General features: G+C 32.3%; 1 protein-coding gene and 1 long non-coding RNA gene across 2 annotated transcripts; both read left to right on the top strand.

Moving 5' to 3' along the window:
- The first annotated feature begins 13,841 nt into the window (after positions 1-13,841).
- Positions 13,842-21,610, top strand: LOC123684742 (serine/threonine/tyrosine-interacting protein-like). Its single transcript, XM_045624144.1, has 3 exons — positions 13,842-14,039; positions 14,106-14,536; positions 19,875-21,610. The coding sequence occupies exons 1-3, from the start codon at positions 14,007-14,009 to the stop codon at positions 20,161-20,163; spliced, it is 753 nt and encodes a 250-aa protein (XP_045480100.1). The 5' UTR covers positions 13,842-14,006; the 3' UTR covers positions 20,164-21,610.
- Positions 14,547-15,833, top strand: LOC123684743. Its single transcript, XR_006748175.1, has 2 exons — positions 14,547-15,398; positions 15,553-15,833. It is a non-coding gene; the product is annotated as an uncharacterized LOC123684743 (long non-coding RNA).
- Positions 21,611-26,329: the final 4,719 nt, after the last annotated feature.

The raw sequence follows: 26,329 nt of genomic DNA, 5'->3' as shown, positions 1-26,329 counted from the left end.
TAGAAATGGACCACCAGAATGCATAGGAGTTGGTAATCAATCGGGCTGGATGACTCAAAAAGAGTTTGTGAAATTCATTGATCATTTTATTCATCATGTGAAGCCGTCAAAAGAAGACCCTGTCTTACTCTTACTAGACAACCACAGCTCACATGTGAATGTAGAAGTAGTTAACAAAGCCAAGGAAAATAATATAATTCTATTGTCATTCCCACCTCATTGCTCCCATCGCCTACAGCCTCTTGATGTTGGAGTGTATGGTCCACTTAAAAATTATCTAAATAGAGCGCAAACTTCTTGGATGACTAGTAATCCCGGAAAAACTATGACCATATATGATCTCCCTGGTATTGTTGAAGATGCATTGCCTCTGGCATTGAATCCGAGGAATGTGATAAACGCATTTAGGAAATCTGGTGTCTGGCCACTCAACGACGAAGTCTTCCAAGATTCGGACTTTGCGCCATCATATGTCACGGACCGTCCTGACCCGACGAATCAAGATTTTTCATCGAATTCAATTAATTCTGAACTACTGAACGATATGCCCGATTTGGACAGCTCAACTGTAGTTACTGCGCACGTGTTTAATGGGCCAGTAGCTGGACCATCAGGTTTGCAGAGGGATTCTAATGATTTCTCCATTGAAACTGTAAGACCTCTGCCAAAAGCTTCACCACGAGCTCCATCCAACCGTAAGCGGGCTAAAAAATCTGCCATTCTCACCGATACACCTGAAAAAAATGCGTTGGAAGAAGAACAACACGTTAGAGAACTGAAAAAGAGGAAAATGGAGGAAAGAAAACATAACAAAGAGAATAAGAAAGAAAAAGGAAGAGGTAAAGGAAAGGGGAAGAAAGACGAGAAAATAGAAAAGGTAAAAAAAAGAATATTAAACGAAAGCAATGATTCTGATGAAGCAGATGAATGTTTTTGCATTGTTTGTGGTATGTTGTATAAGGATGATTTATCAGGTGGTGATTGGATACAATGTATCTCTTGTAAAGAATGGGCCCAAGCTGGGTGCATCAAGGGTGATATCACATCATTCCTTTGCTTGAATTGTGATTCAGATGACGATGAGTACGAATAGTTTTTTTATTTTTAATGTAGTCTATAATACTCAGCTATTTTATAGTTATAGTTTGATAATAAAGTATTATTTCATTGTCATGTTAGTTTTCTTTCATATTAGTTTGAATAACATCATGTTAATAAATGCCCCAGAGCTGTTAGTTTTAGCCCCAACCACGGGGTAAGAATTAACAAATGGTTTTCTCGTCATTAAAATGTCTCTTTAAGACATCATTAATTCAATCTTTTATTTATGTTATTAACATGATGCCTGAACATTTGAAGTATCAATTGACGCAAAAACCAGGTCTAAATGTTGAATAATTTCGGAATTACAAATGAATATGCAATTTTTGTTAATTGTGGCCCCGGCCTCCCCTACGTTTGTTGTTAAAATATTCATTTCATAGTTATTAATTACGTACTTTTATTGTTAATATTGAAGGCTATAAGCAGAGGTGCTAGATATGTCGGAAAAACCGAAAATGGGCCCAACTTTCCAACCAGTAGAGGAAAATTAGTGAATCTAGTGAAAAAAACATTTCCATTTCATAGAGTGTAAAAAAATGGTAGTGCTAGAGTCCGAAAATTGAATGCTGGAAGAAACATTGTCTAGAATTTAATTCCAATTGCCATTACGTACCTAAATCATATTAGCAGGTTTTTAAGAGTTTGTAGGAGAATTAAAAAAAAAGGTAAACACGTAGGCGGAACATGGCATGACACCTAGGTATAGTGATGAATCCGTATTATCACTATTAACATTTCAAATTTGTCAGGCTCGACTGAGTGATTTTGGCACCTGAAGCAAATTTTTTGGCGCCCCTGCTGAAAAAGCATCAATAACAACATGGCCTACCTCCCCTCCCCTCCCAAAATAAAACAGCACATGCTCCGATTATAATAATATAGTTTATTCTCAGAAGAAAAAAACAAAATTTCTCAAAATGACATCAATTCCCAGAATTTACATACTATGAAAATAAACATATATAAGGAAGGAGACTGTTATACAGGGTGGCCACTTTTTCAATGGGATTGTATTGGTAACTTTTAAACCATAAGAGTTAGAAGGTCGGTCAAATGGAGAAAAAGTTGTATGCATAGAAGCATTATCAAGCAGTTCAAACAAATCGAGATTATCAGGGCCGGTTTTCGAGATATCATAAGAAAAGTAAATTATGTCATTTTGATTTTTCTTTTTTTCCCACTTCATTTCAAATATCATCAAAAAATGTTACAGGAATTTTTTATTCGACAGTAAATTATCCTCAATTTGACGTAATCATATTTCGTATCCAACGTTTCGTACTCTCTGGGCCACCCTCAACCTCATTTTTTTTCAATACGAACCTGCATATTTTATGACATTTTTCGAAATAACTTTCAACGCTGAATTCAACGATATATCATACAATGTCATTCAAAGTAGATTTTCAGGTGATTTTGACCCTTTTCCAATTTTCTTTGGGTCGGATCTGTATTACCTTCATTTAGTTTAATTAACAACATGCAATATGCAATAAATTTCGATAAGAAAATCAACTTACCCATCTTGAACTAAATGGAACATATTAGAATCAAAGCAAGAAACCAGTATACTGGTTTCTTGGTTCTTCTTTTATAATAATCATTTAAATATTTCAATTCATAATAATTAAACGAAAGTATCATTTGATGAAAGAAAAATCAAATGATTATTCGAATGTAAATGAAAATTAATGAAGTAAGTGTTCGAAATGTCCACCATTTTGTAAATTGCACTTTACGGTTCTGGAACCCATACTTCTTATACAGTTGCTTGTTTGGTCTACTTGAATACCTTCCAAAACATTCTCCATTTTCTCGCGAGGTATCACTATTGTTGTATTTGTCATTTGAATCGTTGAAACAAATTACAGAATCGAACTTTATTTTGAGATCATTACGATATAATTTTTGCAAGGCTTGGTATTCAAATTTAAAATCATTGTATTCGCGTCTCTTGACTATTTTATTAACAGCAGTTTTTGAAAAAATTCATTCACTGGCCACAGTTCTCGATTTTTTTCTGGGTTCAATTAAATTTGGGTCAGAACATTGATATCGTTAATAGACTTGTTTTTTCTTACATACTCACCATTAAATTTGGATAAGGGTCAAAATCACCTAAAATCAACTTTGAATGACATTGTATGATATATCGTTGAATCCAGCGTTAAAAGTTATTTCGAAAAATGTCATAAAATATGCAGGTCCGTATTGAAAAACATGAGGTTGAGGATGGCCCAGAGAGTACGAAACGTTGGATACGAAATCTGATTACGTCAAATTGAAGATAATTTACTGTCGAATAAAAAATTCCTGTAACATTTTTTGATAATATTTGAAATAAAGTCGGAAAAAAAGAAAAATTAAAATGACATAATTTACTTTTCTTATGATATCTCGAAAACCGGCACTGATAATCTCGATTTGTTTGATTTGCTTGATAATGCTTCTATGCATGCAACTTTTTCTCCATTTGACCGACCTTCTAACTCTTATGGTTTAAAAGTTACCAATACAATCCCATTGAAAAAGTGGCCACCCTGTATGTTATCAAGTTACATTGTAAGTCAAAGTGACAGAAATAATTAAAACTGAATTTTGAATTAAAGAGAATTTGAATGTTGAATTGAATTGATTGAATAATTAACTTAGAATGTTGTTTCTTTAATTTCAGGTCAGTTTTATAATTAATTAAATTGTGTTACTAGGTACCTGTTGTATTTTCCATGATAAAAAAATAAACTTTAATTTCAGAGAAACACTTCAATTAATTATTCAATAACAGTTGTTTTTTTGGGATATAACATTATAAAACAACATTCTTGTTGATATCACAAACATGGACAAGCTACGGTTTGATTTTAAGATATGTGTAGAAGATTCCAAAACTAATGTGCTTTGCATAACTTCTATTGAAACTACTGATGGCCGTAATTATGCAATACCCGATATGTATCAAAGAGCTAGTTTACATACACAAGTAATAAAAACTTCAGCTTATAATAAGGTTAAAAATTCAATTTCCAAGAGAAACCAAATTAGAAGGGTATGGATTAATTTAAACGAGGATTTGGCTGCTACCTATTTGGATGAAGGTGGTAATCTTCAGTTTGAAGATATCTTCTTAGAAGAAAAGCTTGAAGATCAGCTAAATGTCTCTGTGAATGCCTCTGACCAGCCACTGATTAAAGCGTTGGAAAAATTACTTGAAAAGAGTGGAGGTCAAACTTCACTTAGAAACATAGGCGAAATAGCAGATAAATTCACCATCGAAAAATTTGATGGGAGAACTTCGAGCGCAGATCAATGGATTACTGGATTCGAGAAAGAATGCGAGCGATTTCACATATCTGTGGATAAAAACAAAATTGAGATCCTGAAATCATTTATGGATAAAGGTGCTATGGATTGGTATAGTTGTACACTAATGAAACTAACCATTGAATCAAAATGGGAAATATGGAGAGAGAGTTTCTGTAAAACATTCACAGGTAAAGGTTGGTCTTCTATAAGATTTGCGTTCTCATTCAAATACCAAAAAGGCTCTTTGTTAGAATACGCGATAAAAATAAAAACTTCTGCTAGAAGCAAGAAATTCTATTGATAGTGGAACATTGATAGATCTGATTGCAACAGGTTTGCCAAATTTTGTTATCAACATGATTGATAGAGGAAATTTAAAAATAGTAGAAGATCTCTATAATGAAATAGGAAAATTAGAACATTTGGTATATAAGAAAAGTTTTGAAAAGAAAAATGACAAGTATTACTCTAACAAAGAAAATACAGTCAAGTCACATTGTGAAATTTGTAGAAATAAAGAAATAGGAATACGTTTTCATCCTACAGCGCTGGTTCAAAAAAAAAAAATAGAAAGAATGCAACACGTTAATAATTCAACATTAGAAGTAGAATTCAACACCACTGATCCAAAAAACTAATAATTCCACCATTAATTAAGCTCAAGGTAACATTGAATGACACGTTGGAAGTATCCGCTATTTATGACATTTCAAATGTTTCTTTAATAAATTCGAAACTCATACATCTAAAATCAAATGAGAATAAATCCATACAAGGAGTTAACTTGAGAACAATTAATGGTGTGAATAAAACAGATAGTATGATAACAGTAAAAGCAAAAATATTGAATATAGAAGAATACATAGATGTATTCATAATAAGTAATGAAAATTTTGAAAATGATTTTTTAATTGGATTAGATTGCATAACAAAATTTAGATTAATACAAAATGAAAAATTAGAGATAGAACAGAAAATTCCTGATTCTACCGAAAAACCAGAAGAGTATCAAATAAATTTCAATGAACATGTAGACGTAGATATTTTTGAAGTCCTAACAAGTAATTTGAATAATCAGGAAGAAAAATCTATTCGAAATCTTGTAGATAAATATAAAAAAATATTTGCTAAAGATAAATATGATGTTGGCTCGGTAACAGATTATGAAGCCAGAATAGATCTTATAGTGGATAAATACTGTAGCAAAAGACCTTATAGATGCACGATTGAAGATAAGAAGGAGATAGAAGCACAAATTTCAGAATTACTTAAAAAAAATATAATTGAAGAATCCTATAGTCCCTTTGTTGCTCCGGCAACAATAGCATATAAAAGAGATGAAAACAAAAAATCAAGACTATGCATAGATTTCAGAGAATTGAATAAGATAATTGTTCCTCAATCACAACCATTTCCGATAATTGAAGATTTAGTAATAAAAACCAGAAATTGTAAGTATTTTTCGAAACTTGACGTAAATTCAGCATTTTGGTCTATTCCACTACGAATTGAAGATAGAAGAAAAACAGGGTTTGTAACTCAAGAGGGTCATTTCCAATGGACCTGTCTGCCATTTGGTTTGAAGACTGCCCCAGCTATCTTTCAAAGAATCTTGTCTAACATAATAAGAAAACACAAATTATCAAATTTTACCGTGAACTACATTGATGATATATTAATTTTTTCCAAATCTTTTGAAGAACATATAAATCATTTATCTCAATTACTAGAAGCTATTATGAGAGAGGGTTTCAGATTGAAGCTCTCTAAATGCTCATTTGCATTGGACTCAGTTCAATACCTGGGTCACGTCATTAGAAATAACTCTGTTTCTCCAATAAAAGATAATTTGATTTCAATTCGGAATTTTCTCATACCAAGAAATCAGAAGAACATTAGACAGTTCTTGGGAAAAATTAATTTCTATAACGAATGTGTTCCCAAAATTTCATTGGTTCTAGAGCCCTTACATAATTTGTTGAGGAAAGGTCAAAAATTCATTTGGACAGAAGAATGTCAAAAATCCTTTAAATATATGAAAAATTTTCTGTGTACTCAGCCAATCTTGGCTATTTTCGATCCGGGCTTACCAAACCATATATATATTGACGCAAGCTTACAAGGGATAGGAGCTGTTCTGAAACAACCGCAACTGAATGAGAATTCAAAAGTTGAAAAACCAGTGGCATATTTTTCAAAAAAACTGAACGAAACACTGAAAAGGAAGAAGGCTGTCTATTTAGAATGTTTATCGATAAAAGAATCTGTAGAATATTGGCAACATTGGCTCATAAGAAAATCATTCAAAGTATTTTCCGATCATAAACCTTCAGAGAAAATGAATATTAAAGCTCGAACAGATGAGGAATTGGGCGATATCACTTATTATTTATCACAATACGATTTTGAAATAATTTATCGTCCAGGAAAAGAAAATTTGGAAGCAGATTGCTTGAGCAGAAATCCGGTACTGGAATCCCAAGAGGACGAAGAAGATAAATTGAAAATAGTGAATATGATAAAGATTGAAGATATTTTGGCAGATCAAGAAGAGAACAAAGATTTAAAAAATAACAAGAATAAATTAATTTCCAAAAATAGTCTATATTACAAGAAAGTAAGAAATAAAGAAAAGATAATACTGTCGGAAGAGTTTTGTAAAAAACTTATAGAGAATACCCACAAGAATTTTTGTCACATAGGGATAAAATAAATGCAAAGCAAAATACTCCCTTATTACACATCAGAGAATGTATTGAAGAATATGAAGAAAATTTGTAAGTGTTGTGAAAATTGCATAAAAAATAAATCGAGACAAGAGAAAATTGGTCTGTTATCGCAACTAGGTCCTGCAGAAAAACCGTTTGAAATAGTTTCAATAGACAAAATAGGAGGATTCGGTGGCTCGCGGTCCACTAAGAAATATTTACATCTGCTAGTAGACCATTTAACGAGATTTGCTTACATATTGACATCAAAAACACAAAACTCAAATGATTTCATCAAGCTTATAGAAAATGTACTTCAAGATTATAATATTGGAACACTTCTTACCGATCAGTATCCGGGTATAAATTCTAAGGATTTTAAAAATGTCCTAAAAGAGAAAAACATCACAATGATTTTCACTGCAGTGAATGCACCATTCTCCAATGGTTTGAATGAAAGACTCAATCAAAGGTAAGTTAATAAAATAAGATGTGCAATGAATGAAAAAAATAACAGATACGCATGGACAAGAGTAGCTCATAATTGTGTCGAAAAGTACAATGAGACTGAACACACAGTTACTGGATTCAATCCTAAATATTTATTACAAGGAGATGATACTTCAATATTACCAAATGAACTAAGGAAAGCGAAGGACAAGAATAACCTAGAAAAGGATAGGAAAATTGCCTTAAAAAATAGTAACAGATACCATGAATACAATAAGAGAATATATGACAAGAACAGAAGGGAATACGATTTCAAAGTTGGCGACTCAGTATATGTTGAAAATGGTTATAAACTGAATCGAAAAAAATTAGACCAATTAAGAATTGGACCTTATATAATATTGAAAAAAATATCAAAATCGATTTTTGAAATTAATGCAGGACATAGAAAATCAGAATCGAATTTGTTTCATATTTCTAAATTGATTCAGATTCCTAATATAGAAGTAGCAGATGAAGGATGATTTCGATTGTTTAGTAGTTTTGTACCAAAAATGTCTTCCTAGGGGGGGTGGGAGATGTAAGGAGACTGTTGTATGTTATCAAGTTACATTGTATGTCAAAGTGACAGAAATAATTAAAACTGAATTTTGAATTGAAGAGAATTTGAATGTTGAATTGAATTGATTGAATAATTAACTTAGAATGTTGTTTCTTTAATTTCAGGTATGTTTTATAATTAATTAAATTGTGTTACTATCTACCTGTTGTATTTTCCATGATAAAAAAATAAACTTTAATTTCAGAGAAACACTTCAATTGATTATTCAATAGCAGTTGTTTATTTTGGGATATAACATTATATATATATACAGGGTGTCCCGTAAATACCACGTCAAACCGAGGGAGAATGTAGGGAGAATGTGGGATAACCCACCTGCTATCGCAAAATTCACATTATAAAAGTCTTACCGTTTTCGAGATATTTTTTTTTTGAAAATTAATTAATTTTTGCCCCATACAATAGTTTTGCCCTTACGGTTGGTACAATTATAAACTATTTTATGTTAATAATTGATAAGATTCATAAATCTTGCAATCGTGCGTAAAAAAATTAAATTTCAGTGAATTATGAATATTCGACTTGAATAGATGACTTTTCATGCCCTTAACATTTATCTCCATTTTGTGAGGTGCTAATGACACATTAAATGTCTATTCTTTCAGACAACAAATATCTCTTCAGAGATTCTTCATTGTCGGTAGGAAGAACTAACTGATACAATTCGTTAAGAAATTTTTTTGTTCCTACAAAATTTTTACCTCAATCCGAATAAAATTGCCAAGAGCCAATTTTATTAACATTATGGAAATATAAATAGGTACTTAAATGCACCTTTAAGAACTACGTTGTATCTTTACTATAGATTTTGTATAGATTGAATAGATGACTTTTTATGCCCTTAAAATTTATCTCCATTTTGTGAGGTGCTAATGACACATTAAATGTCTATTCTTTCAGACAACAAATGTCTCTTCAGAGATTCTTCATTGTCGGTAGGAAGAACTAACTGATACAAATCGTTAAGAAATTTTTTTGTTCCTATAAAATTTTTACCTCAATCCGAATAAAATTGCCAAGAGCCAATTTTATTAACATTATGGAAATATAAATAGGTACTTAAATGCACCTTTAAGAACTACGTTGTATCTTTACTATAGATTTTGTATAGATTGAATAGATAACTTTTTATGCCCTTAACATTTATCTCCATTTTGTGAGGTGCTAATGACACATTAAATGTCTATTCTTTCAGACAACAAATGTCTCTTCAGAGATTCTTCATTGTCGGTAGGAAGAACTAACTGATACAATTCGTTAAAAAATTTTTTGTTCCTACAAAATTTTTACCGCAATCCGAATAAAATTGCCAAGAGCCAATTTTATTGAAGTTATGGAAATATAAATAGGTACTTAAATGCACCTTTAAGAACTACGTTGTATCTTTACTATAGATTTTGTATAGATTGAATAGATCACTTTTCATGCCCTTAACATTTATCTTCATTTCGTGAGGTGCTAATGACACATTAAATGTCTATTCTTTCAGACAACAAATGTCTCTTCAGAAATTCTTCATTGTCGGTAGGAAGAACTATCTGATACAATTCGTTAAGAAATTTTTTTGTTCCTACAAAATTTTTACCTCAATCCGAATAAAATTGCCAAGAGCCAATTTTATTAACATTATGGAAATATAAATAGGTACTTAAATGCACCTTTAAGAACTACGTTGTATCTTTACTATAGATTTTGTATAGATTGAATAGATCACTTTTCATGCCCTTAACATTTATCTTCATTTCGTGAGGTGCTAATGACACATTAAATGTCTATTCTTTCAGACAACAAATGTCTCTTCAGAAATTCTTCATTGTCGGTAGGAAGAACTATCTGATACAATTCGTTAAGAAATTTTTTTGTTCCTACAAAATTTTTACCTCAATCCGAATAAAATTGCCAAGAGCCAATTTTATTAACATTATGGAAATATAAATAGGTACTTAAATGCACCTTTAAGAACTACGTTGTATCTTTACTATAGATTTTGTATAGATTGAATAGATCACTTTTCATGCCCTTAACATTTATCTGCATTTCGTGAGGTGCTAATGACACATTAAATGTCTATTCTTTCAGACAACAAATGTCTCTTCAGAGATTCTTCATTGTCGGTAGGAAGAACTAACTGATACAATTCGTTAAGAAATTTTTTTGTTCCTACAAAATTTTTACCTCAATCCGAATAAAATTGCCAAGAGCCAATTTTATTAACATTATGGAAATATAAATAGGTACTTAAATGCACCTTTAAGAACTACGTTGTATCTTTACTATAGATTTTGTATAGATTGAATAGATGACTTTTTATGCCCTTAACATTTATCTTCATTTCGTGAGGTGCTAATGACACATTAAATGTCTATTCTTTCAGACAACAAATGTCTCTTCAGAAATTCTTCATTGTCGGTAGGAAGAACTATCTGATACAATTCGTTAAGAAATTTTTTTGTTCCTACAAAATTTTTACCTCAATCCGAATAAAATTGCCAAGAGCCAATTTTATTAACATTATGGAAATATAAATAGGTACTTAAATGCACCTTTAAGAACTACGTTGTATCTTTACTATAGATTTTGTATAGATTGAATAGATCACTTTTCATGCCCTTAACATTTATCTGCATTTCGTGAGGTGCTAATGACACATTAAATGTCTATTCTTTCAGACAACAAATGTCTCTTCAGAGATTCTTCATTGTCGGTAGGAAGAACTAACTGATACAATTCGTTAAGAAATTTTTTTGTTCTTACAAAATTTTTACCTCAATCCGAATAAAATTGCCAAGAGCCAATTTTATTAACATTATGGAAATATAAATAGGTACTTAAATGCACCTTTAAGAACTACGTTGTATCTTTACTATAGATTTTGTATAGATTGAATAGATAACTTTTTATGCCCTTAACATTTATCTCCATTTTGTGAGGTGCTAATGACACATTAAATGTCTATTCTTTCAGACAACAAATGTCTCTTCAGAGATTCTTCATTGTCGGTAGGAAGAACTAACTGATACAATTCGTTAAAAAATTTTTTGTTCCTACAAAATTTTTACCTCAATCCGAATAAAATTGCCAAGAGCCAATTTTATTGAAGTTATGGAAATATAAATAGGTACTTAAATGCACCTTTAAGAACTACGTTGTATCTTTACTATAGATTTTGTATAGATTGAATAGATGACTTTTCATGCCCTTATCTCCATTTAGTGAGGTGCTAATGACACATTAAATGTCTATTCTTTCAGACAACAAATGTCTCTTCAGAGATTCTTCATTGTCGGTAGGAAGAACTAATTGATACAATTCGTTAAGAAATTTTTTTGTTCCTACAAAATTTTTACCTCAATCCGAATAAAATTGCCAAGAGCCAATTTTATTAACGTTATGGAAATATAAATAGGTACTTAAATGCACCTTTAAGAACTATGTTGTATCTTTACTATAGATTTTGTATAGATTGAATAGATGACTTTTCATGCCCTTAACATTTATCTCCATTTAGTGAGGTGCTAATGACACATTAAATGTCTATTCTTTCAGACAACAAATGTCTCTTCAGAGATTCTTCATTGTCGGTAGGAAGAACTAACTGATACAATTCGTTAAGAAATTTTTTTGTTCCTACAAAATTTTTACCTCAATCCGAATAAAATTGCCAAGAGCCAATTTTATTGACGTTATGGAAATATAAATAGGTACTTAAATGCACCTTTAAGAACTACGTTGTATCTTTACTATAGATTTTGTATAGATTGAATAGATGACTTTTCATGCCCTTAACATTTATCTCCATTTTGTGAGGTGCTAATGACACATTAAATGTCTATTCTTTCAGACAACAAATGTCTCTTCAGAGATTCTTCATTGTCGGTAGGAAGAACTAACTGATACAATACGTTAAGAAATTTTTTTGTTCCTACAAAATTTTTACCGCAATCCGAATAAAATTGCCAAGAGCCAATTTTATTAACGTTATGGAAATATAAATAGGTACTTAAATGCACCTTTAAGAACTATGTTGTATCTTTACTATAGATTTTGTATAGATTGAATAGATGACTTTTCATGCCCTTAACATTTATCTCCATTTAGTGAGGTGCTAATGACACATTAAATGTCTATTCTTTCAGACAACAAATGTCTCTTCAGAGATTCTTCATTGTCTGTAGGAAGAACTAACTGATACAATTCGTTAAGAAATTTTTTTGTTCCTACAAAATTTTTACCTCAATCCGAATAAAATTGCCAAGAGCCAATTTTATTAGAGTTATGGAAATATAAATAGGTACTTAAATGCACCTTTAAGAACTACGTTGTATCTTTACTATAGATTTTGTTTAGATTGAATAGATGACTTTTCATGCCCTTAACATTTATCTCCATTTTGTGAGGTGCTAATGACACATTAAATGTCTATTCTTTCAGACAACAAATGTCTCTTCAGAGATTCTTCATTGTCGGTAGAAAGAACTAACTGATACAATTCGTTGAGACATTTTTTTGTTCCTACAAAATGTTTACCTCAATCCGAATAAAATTGCCAAGAGCCAATTTTATTAACATTATGGAAATATAAATAGGTACTTAAATGCACCTTTAAGAACTACGTTGTATCTTTACTATAGATTTTGTATAGATTGGATAGATGACTTTTCATGCCCTTAACATTTATCTTCATTTTGTGAGGTGCTGATGACACATTAAATGTCTATTCTTTCAGACAACAAATGTCTCTTCAGAGATTCTTCATTGTCGGTAGGAAGAACTAACTAATACAATTCGTTAAGAAATTTTTTTGTTCCTACAAAATTTTTACCTCATTCCGAATAAAATTGCCGAGAGCCAATTTTATTAAAGTTATGGAAATATAAATTAGTACTTAAATGCACCTTTAAGAACTACGTTGTATCTTCACTATAGATTGTGTATAGATTGAATAGATAACTTTTCATGCCCTTAACATTTATCTCCATTTTGTGAGGTGCGAATGACACATTAAATGTCTATTCTTTCAGACAACAAATATCATTAGCACCTCACAAAATGGAGATAAATGTTAAGGGCATGAAAAGTCATCTATTCAATCTATACAAAATCTATAGTAAAGATACAACGTAGTTCTCAAAGGTGCATTTAAGTACCTATTTATATTTCCATAACGTTAATAAAATTGGCTCTTGGCAATTTTATTCGGATTGAGGTAAAAATTTTGTAGGAACAAAAAAATTTCTTAACGAAGATAGAATGATTAAGATGTCTAAAAACAATGCAATGTCATACTTGGATCTTTTTTCAGTTGATTTTGATAGGATACATTAATTAACACCTAATCTTGGCCAATCAAAAGCGATGTGTAAACGAGCAAAGTCGTGAAACAAATCACAAAACGTTTACTGGAATATATTCAAATATTTGAACTAACAAGAATCTGTCATAATTTGTTAATAGCGCTACCTACAGTTGACTTAACAAAACTTAACTAATATTCTCAAAATTGGCAAAACATAATATAATCAGTACATACACCAGGTTTTTATGATTAATAGATCAATGAGTATTCCTGTTAACAACTGAACTGAATGGACTTATATATCATTATAATATTTTAGTTTATATTTTATTCTATGAAATCTTTACGAATCACAGAGCGCGAGATTGGAGGGAAAGTTTTATGCTTGAATTAGGTCAGCTGGTGAAGCGGTTAAGTTAAGCGTTCATATGTTTTCGTTAAAAAGTTTGAAATTACAAATTTTGATAATCAGACACCGAGTTCAGTATCTATAAAATAATCTTTGCTTTCCATTTCATTAAAAATGGTGGATATCAGTACCTCGTTTAGAGTTGAGGTTAGTATGTCTTAACTGTTGACTTTTAAATCAATGCTTGCTTCATATTCACATTTTTATTTTCAGACTCATAATGTTGAAGATGTTCTTTGTTATCGAGACAAGAATTTTTATCCATCATCAGGATGGAATTATCTTATGAGACGAAATATGCAAGAGGTGATTCCAGGCCTCTTTCTAGGTCCATACTCATGTGCACTAGAACAATGTCATAATAATTTATTGGAACAAGGAATCACACATATCGTTTGTGTTAGGGACATTTCTGAAGCACATTTCATTCGTCCTCAGCTGGATCAAAATTTTACTTATTTGACATTGGATATAGCCGATTCCAAAATGGAGAGTATCATAGCATTATTTTCTGCAGTAAATAAGTTCATCAATGAAGCTTTCAAAAAAAAGAGTAAAGTTCTTGTACATGGTAATACAGGAATATCTAGGAGTGCTACTTTAGTTGTAGCATATGTTATGGAAACCTACAATTTATCATATGTGTAAGTAGAAGATAATCTACACCATTGACTAAGACTAAACCTAAGAAATAAGAATTGAACGCTAACAAATCAATCAGGGCGTTTATGCATTTTACCTAAGGACTAAGAACTAACACTATGAGTAAAAAGTTGACCAACTTTTAACTAAGAACTAAGCTCTTAGTTAAAATAATAAGGTTCGCATGCGCCGTATAGAATTTCAATACTAACAAGTACCAGTTACTATCATTTGGGGTTTATCGATGTGTTCGGTGCATCTGAAAAAAAATTTAATTTAATTTTTTCACAATCAATGTCAAACATTAAACTATAGAACAAATAGAAAGTAGTTCAAGCATGTGCGCTTACTTCACTAAGAACTAACAAGAGTATGCATAAACGCCACTGAATTCTTAGGTTTAGTTCTTAAGAACGGTGCATAACCATTCATTTTTACATTAATTATATGCAGACTGAAGATAGTTAAATATGAAAGATAATTGTTTGAATGAATGAAAATTACATTATTGTGCTGCATATTTTCTAGTAAGCTGTACGCTGGAAAATGAATCATGAATCTTAAAAAAATACTAACTATTCACAGTAGTGTCATTTGGGGTAGTTTATTGAATTAACCCTTTGTGTCCTAGTGTGTCCACTGTGGCGACACAAGTTAATAAATTTTTTCTCAGACGCCTAATGCGCTCACCGTATAGCCACATATTTCTTAGTTCGCGTAAATACCGTATCTACACATAGGAGCACGAACTACATCGCTGATCCATACGGAAATGCATTGGATGTAAACTAATATCCACGATTGTGTACTAGCTATATGAAGCAGCTATTTTATCGTGTTTCGAAGTGGAAAAAAACATGGAAGGTAGGTTTTTTCTTGGGAAATATATAGAAACTTATTATAAATTGTCATGTTCGTGTGAATATCATCTAATAATAATTTTATTTTTCGCGTGAATGTCTGTGGTCTCGTCTTGGGGACACAAGGCAAATGGTAACTTTTTCATTTTTTTTTTCAGAGAAAACATCATTCTTATTTCGTGATTTGGAAGAGTTGAATTTTCAGGATTTATTCTCTCTTCTAGAATAAATACCATCTGGGAATAACTCGAAGGTTGATGATTGTTCTGATGATGAGTTACTTCAAGGGAATGATGTGGAAATTGAGAATGACTTGATTGACATAAATTCTCTCGATATTGTTTATGCGGACGATCTTTTAGAAATTGAAAATTGTGTTGTACATCATTCCAATAATTCAATGAATGTAGCTGCAGATCAAGATTTATGTAGCAGCGAAGATGAAATTGATTTGAATACTGTCAAGCAAAAAATTTTAAGGAATAATACGATTTGGACAACTAAAAACTCGTACTGCCCACAAAATAAAAAAAAAAACAACGAATCTTATGGACTGTTAAAAATTGTTTTTCAAAATTTCATACGAAGTAGATTTTTATTTTAGGTTTCATTAAAAATAATAATATGATTTACTGTAAAATTTCTTCATTGCCTAGTGTCCTCACAATGAGGACACGTCCTAAAGCAAAAATCCTTTGTCTGAAAACTCAAAAACATGTTTATTCACTTTATGCAATCATATTTGAATACTATTATTTGATTTTCAACAGAAAAATATCGATAAAATTAATTCCGGTCACAAAGGGTTAAACAGTCTAACTTTGTAATTAAATTAAACAGTCAACTAGTAAAATTTATTTCAATCGCTTTAATGAAGAGCAGTAATTTTAAATATCTTGATCATGAAGAGCAAATGAAGATTGAGGCTGATCAATCCAGTTCAAAAATAATGCGATAAATGTTTTTGGTAACTATCCTATTGGAATGTTTTTAAATTTTGTTTTAAATTCAATGCTCAGAATTCTCCCTTTATTTCATATAATGATGAAAAATTCACTATTCTACCTATGGGTGGGTGACTCATATTCGAGTAAATATGGTGTCAATAGGTTCCTCAGGGATCGGTGTTGGGGCCTCCCTTGTTTATTTTATACGTGAATGATATGCCTGAATATCTCAATGGCTATAAATTAATTAAATTAGTTTTATTTGCGGATGATACCTCTATTGCCATAGCATCTAGAGATATTAATGAGCTCCAATTATGCTGTACCAGTCTATTGAGGGGCTTCATTGATTGGTGTGGAGCAAATGCGCTTCTTGTAAATATTGAAAAAACAAACCTTATATCTTTTGGCATAAGGGGTTCTGTCCCATTGACCCTTCAGTTAGGAGATGTACAAATTTCTTCTACAGAAACTGTAAAATTTTTAGGTGTACATCTCGATAGTAATTTGAAATGGTGTGAACACATTGATGTATTGAGTAAAAAACTCAATACATCCTATTACGCTATAAATAAATTAAAACTATGTCTGCCATTGAATTCTATTCTAGATGTATATTACAGTTTAGTTTACAGTCATTTACAATATAACATCTTTTTATGGGGAGCATCTATCGATGTAAATAGAATATTTATAGCTCAAAAAAGAATAATGCGTATGATTTTCAATGTCAGCCCACTTTCCTCCTGCAGGCCGCTCTTTATTGAACATCGCATCCTGACAGTTCCTTGTATTTATATATACAAATGTCTTATGAATACAAGACGTAATCTGAGAAACTTGGTTGGATTGTCGAACTATCACAATTATTTCACGAGAAACCAAAGAACATTGTGTCTTCCTCAACATAGGACAACAAAATTTGAACTGTCCCCATCTTATAAGGGCATTAAAATGTTCAATAATCTACCTGAGAAGATTAAGATTTTAAATGAGTTCAGATTCAGGGATGCCATAAAGCGTTTATTGATTGATAAAGCTTATTACAGTGTGGGGGAATACATGACAGATGGTCAATTCAGATAATCTTTGTTCACTTTTTCAGGTGTGTGAATAAGTCTTTCCCGTTTTTTGTAAGAGATGGCGCCACCAATACTGTGCGAGTATTTAATGGTTACATATGTCATAATCAAAGCTTATTCATCTGTCAACAATTCCACACTAACACATTAGTTGAAATTTTTTCGCATCATAAATTTTTGAAATCGTGAAAATGTCGAAATTTGAGCCGAGTCGACGTCATTTGCGGGAAGTTTCACTTTATTGGTTCAATTTGAAGAAATCTGCTGCCGAGGCGCATCGGTTGCTTCAGGAAGCTTATGGAGAAGGTTGTGTCGATGATTCAAGTGTTCGCGGATGGTTTCGACGCTTCAAAAGTGGCGATTTCGACGTGGAAGACAAGGAGCGTTCCGGGCGGCCGCAAATCTTTGAAGATCAAGAATTGGCGACTTTGCTTAATGAAGATTCGTGTCAAACGCAAGAAGAACTTGCTGAAGCATTGGGAGTTGACCGAACAACCATTTCCAAGCGTTTGAAAGCCATGGGAATGATCCAAAAGCAAGGAAATTGGGTGCCGTACGAACTGAAGCTGAGAGAAGTCGAACGGCGTTTTTTCACTTGCGAACAGCTGCTTCAGCGACATAAAAGAAAGGGTTTTCTGCATCGTATCGTGACTGGCGATGAAAAGTGGATCCGTTACGATAATCCGAAGCGAAGAAAATCATGGGGACTACCCGGCCATGCATCATCATCGACGGCCAAGCCAAATATTCACGGCGCCAAGCTCATGCTCTGTATATGGTGGGACCAGCTAGGTGTGGTGTACTATGAGCTTCTGAAACCGAATGAAAGGATCACAGGCGAGGTCTATCGACGACAATTGATGCGTTTGAGCCGCGCACAGCGAGAAAAACGGCCACAATACTCCTACAGGCACGACAAAGTTATTTTGCAACATGACAATGCTCGCCCACCTGTTGCACAGCCGGTGAAAACATACTTAGAAATGCTCAAATGGGAAGTCCTACCCCACCCGCCGTATAGTCCAGACATTGCTCCGTCTGATTACCATCTCTTCAGATCGATGACGCATGGCCTGGCTGACCAGCACTTCCATTCCTACGAGGAAGCCAAAAAATGGGTGGATGACTGGATAGAGGCCAAACCGGTCGAATTTTTTCGCAACGGGATTCGTATGTTGCCAGAAAGATGGGGAAAAGTTGTAGCTAGCGATGGCCAATACTTTCAATAATTCATTTGTAACCATTTTTTCACAATAAAGGCTCAAAATTTGAAAAAAACGGGAAAGACTTATTCACACACCTGATATATGTTTGTGTTCATTTTCTCATAGAAATGGTTTATTAATTTGTACTTCATTATATATGACTTGTTCCATACATTCTTTGTAATGTCAAAGGGATCAATAAAGAGTTATTATTATATTATTATTATTACTAGGTTGTTGAGAGCTGAGGAATTTCTTATTAGCTTTTTCCAAAAATGATTATTTTGTGTGAAATATCTCGAAGATCTAGTATAGCAGAAGAAACTTTGGAATTGAATTTAACACTTTTAAGTATTTCCGACAGTTTCAGGTATGAAAACTAAATAAAGGAACACACTAGCTTTTGCTATATTCTTCAATTTTTACAATTCATGAAATAATTGGAAATATGATTGAAAATATTCAAGCTCACATCCATCATTTTGAATGTGTCAACTTTGTCTCATTATCAATTGAAATTTTTCAAAGAATGATTGTTTATTTGACATTAAAATGAAATACCACATTTGATCGAATGTTATATTTTACACTTATGCTCTCAGTATCTGTTCTGTTACAATATCTATAATTTCCTAATTTTATTCTGCACTAAACTAGCTACATTTTCTTTGAAAGTTTGTGTAGTAGGAGATAATTTTGAATTTTTCAATGCTACATGATTTTCCGTTTCCATTACCTTCAAAAGTCCGTATAGTTTAGTGGCCAATAGGAAATAATTTTGAATTTTTCAGTGCTACAGGATTTTACAACTGAATTAGTGTAGTGTAGCCATGACAATCATAAAATAGAGTGCTTTTTACACCTACTGCACAAGCATAACTCAGTGTGGTAGGATCAAATTGACTTAAAGCTGTTTTACAAACTAGAGTTGACCAACTATTTTGTTGAGATGACTTTCATTATACCAATACAACTATTATTACACATTCCATTTTCATATAATATTATGATACATGAACGGCTAGTAATGAAAAACGTATTTGGAAGTTCATGAATCACATATAACCATAAAAATGTCATTGAAGAAATTAATTGTTTCCTGGAGAGTATCATCGATTATATGAAAATGAAACCCAACTTTTGTATAAAATGTGTGGGACTTGGGAGTTGAAAAATATTAGAATGGGGGACAATCAACATGTTAAATCATAAGTGAAAATGAAATTAACTTGAGTATTCTTTTTAGGCAAGCATTGAAACTTGTGAAAGAGAAAAGGGGATGTATTAATCCCAATGAAAGTTTTACTGCCCAATTATATGAATATGAAGTCCTTTATAAGACCAAAAAATTCTTTGAACTTTGTGGACAATCTTCAAAAGTGAGAGAAACTGTGAAAAGGAAACATGATGAGATGGATCAGCCTCATTCAAAAGTTGACCCAGTTCAGTTAGAATCATCTGATTCTAACCAAACCACTAATTCTTATAAAAAATTTGCAAATGTAAGTAGAGTTTCTACAAAACGCAAAATATAATATTGTATTTTATGTAAAAGAAATGTTTGGCATTAGTGAATTAATGGTATTTAAAAGGGCACATTTCTGGATCAAGCTTTTTATTCTTGATTCTGTATCTAAAGTGACCTGATTATTTTATATTCAGTTTTGTTATTACTTTGAAGAATTTCACTGATGAATTAACTGAATAGTAAAGAAATTTCATTTAAACATTGATTTCCAAAATATTATGTCCAATGATCAAAGTTAAATACCTCAGAGTGAAGAAACTCAGTATAGACATCACATTTCAGATGCACTGACACTTTTTATGAAGTTTTTATAGAAGAAACGATACATCTGTTCTTAAGTTTACTGATAAATACTTGTGGTTATTTTGAGTAATTGACCGATCAATTTTTTTTTAAAGTATGTATATGGATAAATTTACTAATTCCTATTTTATAATTAGGAACACTGATATGGATTATGAATCAATAGATTGATAAAAAAAAATTATAATCTCAAATGCAATGAATTTACCTTTTCAATAAAAAATTAATTTTTGGGATACTGTTAACTCATTGATGATATGATCGGTTTTTCCATTATGATCTCTTCAACAAAACTTTGAACAATCATAGTTTTAATTGCAACAACAAAATTTTATTGAAAAAACCATTATTATCTTGATTGCTTGCCATAGTATTCCGACCTTTTATATAGTTCTGAAAGGAATTGAAATCTGTAGAGTTGTATTACAGAATTTATTTTTATTTGGAAAAAGTTTTAGATATTATTTAGACATATTTGACATATCATATGATCTCAATTCTTAAAATATCGAAATAAATAGAAGAATTTATAGCGTATTCGACTGGCTGCACCAGTGCGAATTAATTTGAGCCAATTTTGTCATTAAGCTCTACAAAAATTCGAACTGGTGCGGCCAGTTTAATATTTGTAGAAACCATTTTTCAAATGTAATTACAAAGCTCTATCATAATTTATTTTCACTTTTTTCTAAATAATTTTTCACTGCACTCGATGAAAGACCAGTAATTATTGCTGTGTAATAATTATTGATACCAAATATTCATTTTGTGAATAAAATTGCATTTATGCTCATTGTGAAATAGATCCATGATTCTATTTTTTATATGTAATTTTCACAGTATTGAAAAATCAGGAAGGAGTGAATCAAATTTTGATAGTATTAATTGCTGATGCCAGATATTTATTCTGTAAATAGATATGATTTTTCTAGTTTTAAATTTTGTATTAATTAAGAATTTAGTTTAGATTTCTTGAATGATTCAATTGTTCAATTGGTTTTCCAAGTCAGTACCTGATCTATTATTAGAGAAATGTAAATAAATAGATTTAGATGATGAGTGTGGCAAGTCCAATTGTATTTTCTATTTTTATATGTTGTAAAATCAAAATTAAAAAAAAATCAAAATATGAATAAAATTAATTTTTTGAACATGAGATTTATTCGATAGGAACATCAGACTGACGGGCATATAGCTAGATGCAAATAAACCTTTCCAAGTTGAAAATGAGTTTTGTTGAAAAATGCATTGAAGAAGGAAATCATTCAGATATCATTACAATGGGAGTTGGTACCGATTGTAGTAGACTAGATCCTATTCGAATGATAAGCTTTGCAGTGATTAAATCTAAATTTTAATCATGAATCTACTGAAGATTCAGCAACATAATAAATAATCCAAAATAGAAACTATTCACGCCGAATCGAGTAAGCATTTTCATTTTGGTTTTTTCTTTGGGCATTTTTAAATACATGCATGAAACTTGCAAATGTGAGAAAAATATTTTTGGATTCACTTAGGTATTACCACCACATTTAAAAGTACACATTTACTATGCTGATGTAGCCAGAGACTACAAAATTTATATATATATACATATACCCATACACCGAAAGGTAACAAATGGGATACAGATTATATATATATACATATATTGGCATTCATTTAAGTTGTATGACAAAATGTTACTGACGCCACTTCCCCTCTTTCTTCGTGGGGGCCGACAGTTGAGCAATTTTCATTGACACCTGGAGGGCTAATTGAAACATGCCAACTATCGTGTCTATTTCTGATCCTGACGGTGAGTTCTCAAGGCTCGTCCACACTTTGCCAATTGACAAATTCAGCAGTTGTAAAACATCTACATTTAAGTTTGGTCGCACCATTGAGATAGAATGACTCCATTTTGTCGATGAGAAGCACAATGTTCACTGAAGCCCCATTAGGCCAGGTTGGAACCTCCTTACTCTTCCTTCTATTTGGCTTTCTTTGAAGAAACCTATTTTTGACGCTTAAAATTCTACTGATTTTGGATACTGTTTAAGGTGACTCCATTATAAGATATATATTATATCCTGTCGAATACAAGGACTAGTACTATAAGATGTAATATATATTATATCTGTAGAGAATGAGGGCGCTATTGGAAAGCACAGATTCATATCTTGGGATATGGGTAATATAATAATAATAATCTTTATTGGTCTCTTCAGAAATATAGAACAAATGATCAGTTTACAAACTTTGTGATAACAATAATAACTTTTCAATAAAACCATATCTTAACATGTATTATTATTTATTTATTCAAATGGAGTATATGACAGGACAAACCCAAAAATATGTACTCACTAATAGTTACAGTGGTGTTTAAAGATTAAAAAAATACAAAGAGGGCGAAAAATTGTAACAATAATAATAATAAAATATATATAAATAATATAAATATCCTATCATTCAGGTACTCTATAGTAGGTATATTCAGGTACAGGCTATCGTAAGCCCTTAACAACAGTTGAGTTTTAATTTTGGATTTCATCACGAATATTCAAATTAAAAACCTTTAAATATTGTATATGGCAAATTTACTAGTTCTATGGTGTGGCGCACATTCATTTTCAGAGTGTGTAGTACAGTGGACTGAGAAGTTGGCTGTGGTGCCGAAGGTACCGGGTTCGAATCCTGGCTAGGTCATGGATGTTGTGTATGTCTGGTGGAGGTTTATGAGTTTGATATAGTAAATATGAAATGTTCGCTGTGTAGATGGCCTTAGTAGCCAAGCACATATAAAGGAAAAAAAAAAAAAAAATTTTCAGAGTGTCTTGTTGGTTAAGTATATGGAAGCTGTTTCCTTCAGAATTATTATTAGCTCTTGCATGAATCTGTAAAGGCATATATCACGATGATTATCTTAGAAAAATTAAAAGAGTAATTATCAACTTGTCTCTAATGAAATTTGAATATAAATAATCTTACATGGCTACCTAGGTCTCACCTGAAAGACAACAACAAGGGTGTTGACTGTCGGGGTAAGAGATAATGAAAATATAAGTATTGTATTATAGGAGTACCACAGGGTTCTATACTTGATCCGGTGCTCTTCATTATATACCTGAATGTCCTTATGCAGAACAGTCAGCAAGTAAAGGTAGTGACTATGATTAGGCCTGATCTCAGGAGATGCTATGAGAGGTGCAGCGGAGTTGGTTGGAGCACATCACCAGGAAATAAACACAAAAAAAAACACAGGAACTTCCTTTCTATACCAAGAAACCCCCGTTTTCTGACCGTTTGTTGTTGCTAGGGTTCTCAATGGATGGTCTGCTTTCCTGGAGAGAACATATCGAGTCACCATGTGGTAGACTTTCGACAGCCATGTACTTGGTGCATAGAATAAACCAGATAGTTAGACAGCAGGAGGCTATAGTCACATACCACGCACAATTTCAGTCTATCGCGACATATGGCTTCATTATATGGTGAAATTCATGTGATGACCATAAACTCTTCCTACAGCAGAAGAAGGCGCTGAGATCCATAGCTAGAGTACCTCCTGGTACAAGCTGTAAGAGTATATTCGAACAATATGGTATACTTATAGTCACTTGTTGTTACGTGCTCACTTGCGTATGTCACATCCACCAAAATAGGGATAATCTGATGAGAGGAAAGGATGTTAACACACACTGTACAAGAACGTTATCATACTTAATTCTTCCTGAACATCGTCTCACAAAATTGCAGAATTCATGGCGATACGTTGGAATCAGACTCTATACAGGTTGAATTTTTCGTTCACAAATTTTGAATTTGATCGTGAGTAAGAAAAATAAGCCTATTGAACGTGTGTGAAAATACAATTACCTTGGCACTATAGTAAATTCCAACTGGGAACAAGTCACTGAAATCCGCAGCCGTATAGAAAAAGCAAGATCAGCATTCCTGGAATCTGAGAAGCTTGTTTGTTAACAGGGAACTTAGCATTTCCTTGAAGGTCCGTCTATTGCAGTGTTACGTTTTTTCGGTGCTGTTCTACGGAGATGAAGCTTGGACCCTCACTGACGCACTGCTTAAAAGGCTGGAAGCATTCAAAATGTGGACTTATCGCAGAATTCTTCGAATATCATGGATAGATCACATCACTAATGAAGAAGTATTGAGAAGAATGAAAAAGAACAAGGAAGTTGTGTTTACCATCAATCAACGAAAGCTTCAATACTTCGGACGCGTCATGAGGAACAGCAAATACCAAGTACTTCAGTTGATAATACAGGGAAAAGTGGAAGGCAGGAGGGGACCGGGTAGAAGAAGACATTCATGGTTGCACAATCTCAGGAAGTGGTTTGGCCAGAATCCATATCATTTTCAGAAACGCAGCGAACAAGATAAAACTTGCCATGTTGATTACCAACGTCCGGAACGGATAGGGCACGCCAAGAAGAAGAAGAATTGTTTTGAATCCCCTAAAATCCACTCTCTCTCTCTTGCTATACGCCCGTGGTATGTAGAGTGATTTGTTTAAAGAAATTATGTGAAAACTGCATAAAAATTAGTGATTTGTAAGAAGAAATATCTCTAATTTTGTTTTGAACTGAGCAGTCAAGTGGTGTGTTCCCTATTAAGCGTTTTCAAAAGTGAAAGGGGCTTTAACCTAATCTAACCTAAAGGTTCAATTCAATCTTCTGTTGAAATTGAAAGAGTGGCACAACGATCGAGCTTTTAGATTTTAAATAAATCAGCAAGCGTTATGGCTCATATAACGCCTTCTCATTTCACACGAATCATTAAAATTGTGCAGAGCCGTCGCTAGCCAAACTGCCGCCCTAGGCAGAGACCTAATTGCCAATTTGTCGCCCTAACAGAAGCTTACTATGCAGAATGCTAAAAATTAATATTGGATAATCGGGGTCCTGGGCCCGTTCTAGCGTTTTTGCTGCCCCGGCAAAAATACAAGTCGGCACCCTTGCAGGTTTGGGGTTTTTAACTTATCAAAAGATTGGGGGGGGGGGGGGAGAATATTGTTGAATTTGTATTCATAGATTAAGTGTGGAAAACTCAAAACTTTTTTGAAAAAAGTATAATAGGAAAGAAAAAAAGTGAGTTCCAATGAATAAATAATGAAATGTATGAATTTAATACATGTTTCAGATTCTTCTGCTGAGTTTTGACTTCATAAAGTGCTCGATCATTTCGTATTCATTTTCTTTTATATGATTAAATAAATTTACAGGATGATGAGGATGAACCATTATTTTTAATTCGGATAGATGTTGCAGACATTCTCGATGCAAAAATGTTTAAGATTAGTGAATTTAATGAAAAAATGATTTGTAGGATTCGTTGAAATTCAAAAAAGAGATTACTTGATTCATTCTTCCAGGAATCCAGATTTTTCGGAAAAAGTAGATAATACTGCCTTCCATTATTTGCCGCCACACTAATTGATTCGATATAAAAAATAAAAATGAAAAATAATATAATATAATGTGGTTTGAAATGAAAACTTCTTATATTTTTGAGAAGGACAAGTTGGAAATGGTGAAATGGAATCGTTTCTTATATATTTAGCATTCGATTCTGAGGAATTAACATCCTGATTGGAGAATTGACAAGAAAATAATCTAGAAGCCGCCCCAAGTGGCAATAAAATTCGGAAACATTTCCGAAAAATTTAACGCCTAAAAAAGCCTGATGAGTTCATTTATTTTTTTAAGCATCAATAACTCGTAAACAACAATATGAGGGGATTACATGACATCTGGAAATTTATGACTATGTATAATGCATAATGTGGCACCTTTGATGGTTGTTGATGTTAACTAAATTTGTCGGTATTCTTTTCTGTTGTTACTGACTGAATTTAATCTCAT

This window comes from Harmonia axyridis, chromosome 7, assembly GCF_914767665.1.
Source record: "Harmonia axyridis chromosome 7, icHarAxyr1.1, whole genome shotgun sequence".
Taxonomy (NCBI): Eukaryota; Metazoa; Arthropoda; class Insecta; order Coleoptera; family Coccinellidae; genus Harmonia; species Harmonia axyridis.
Note: the sequence above shows the minus strand (reverse complement) of the source record. Positions and strands in the feature narration are given on the sequence as shown.

Coding starts and splice junctions, on each gene's coding strand:
- LOC123684742 (XM_045624144.1), top strand. CDS start 14,007: ATGGTGGATATCAGTACCTCGTTTAGAGTTGAG. Junction 14,040..14,105: donor GTACCTCGTTTAGAGTTGAG/GTTAGTATGTCT, acceptor TTTTATTTTCAG/ACTCATAATGTTGAAGATGT. Junction 14,537..19,874: donor ACCTACAATTTATCATATGT/GTAAGTAGAAGA, acceptor TATTCTTTTTAG/GCAAGCATTGAAACTTGTGA.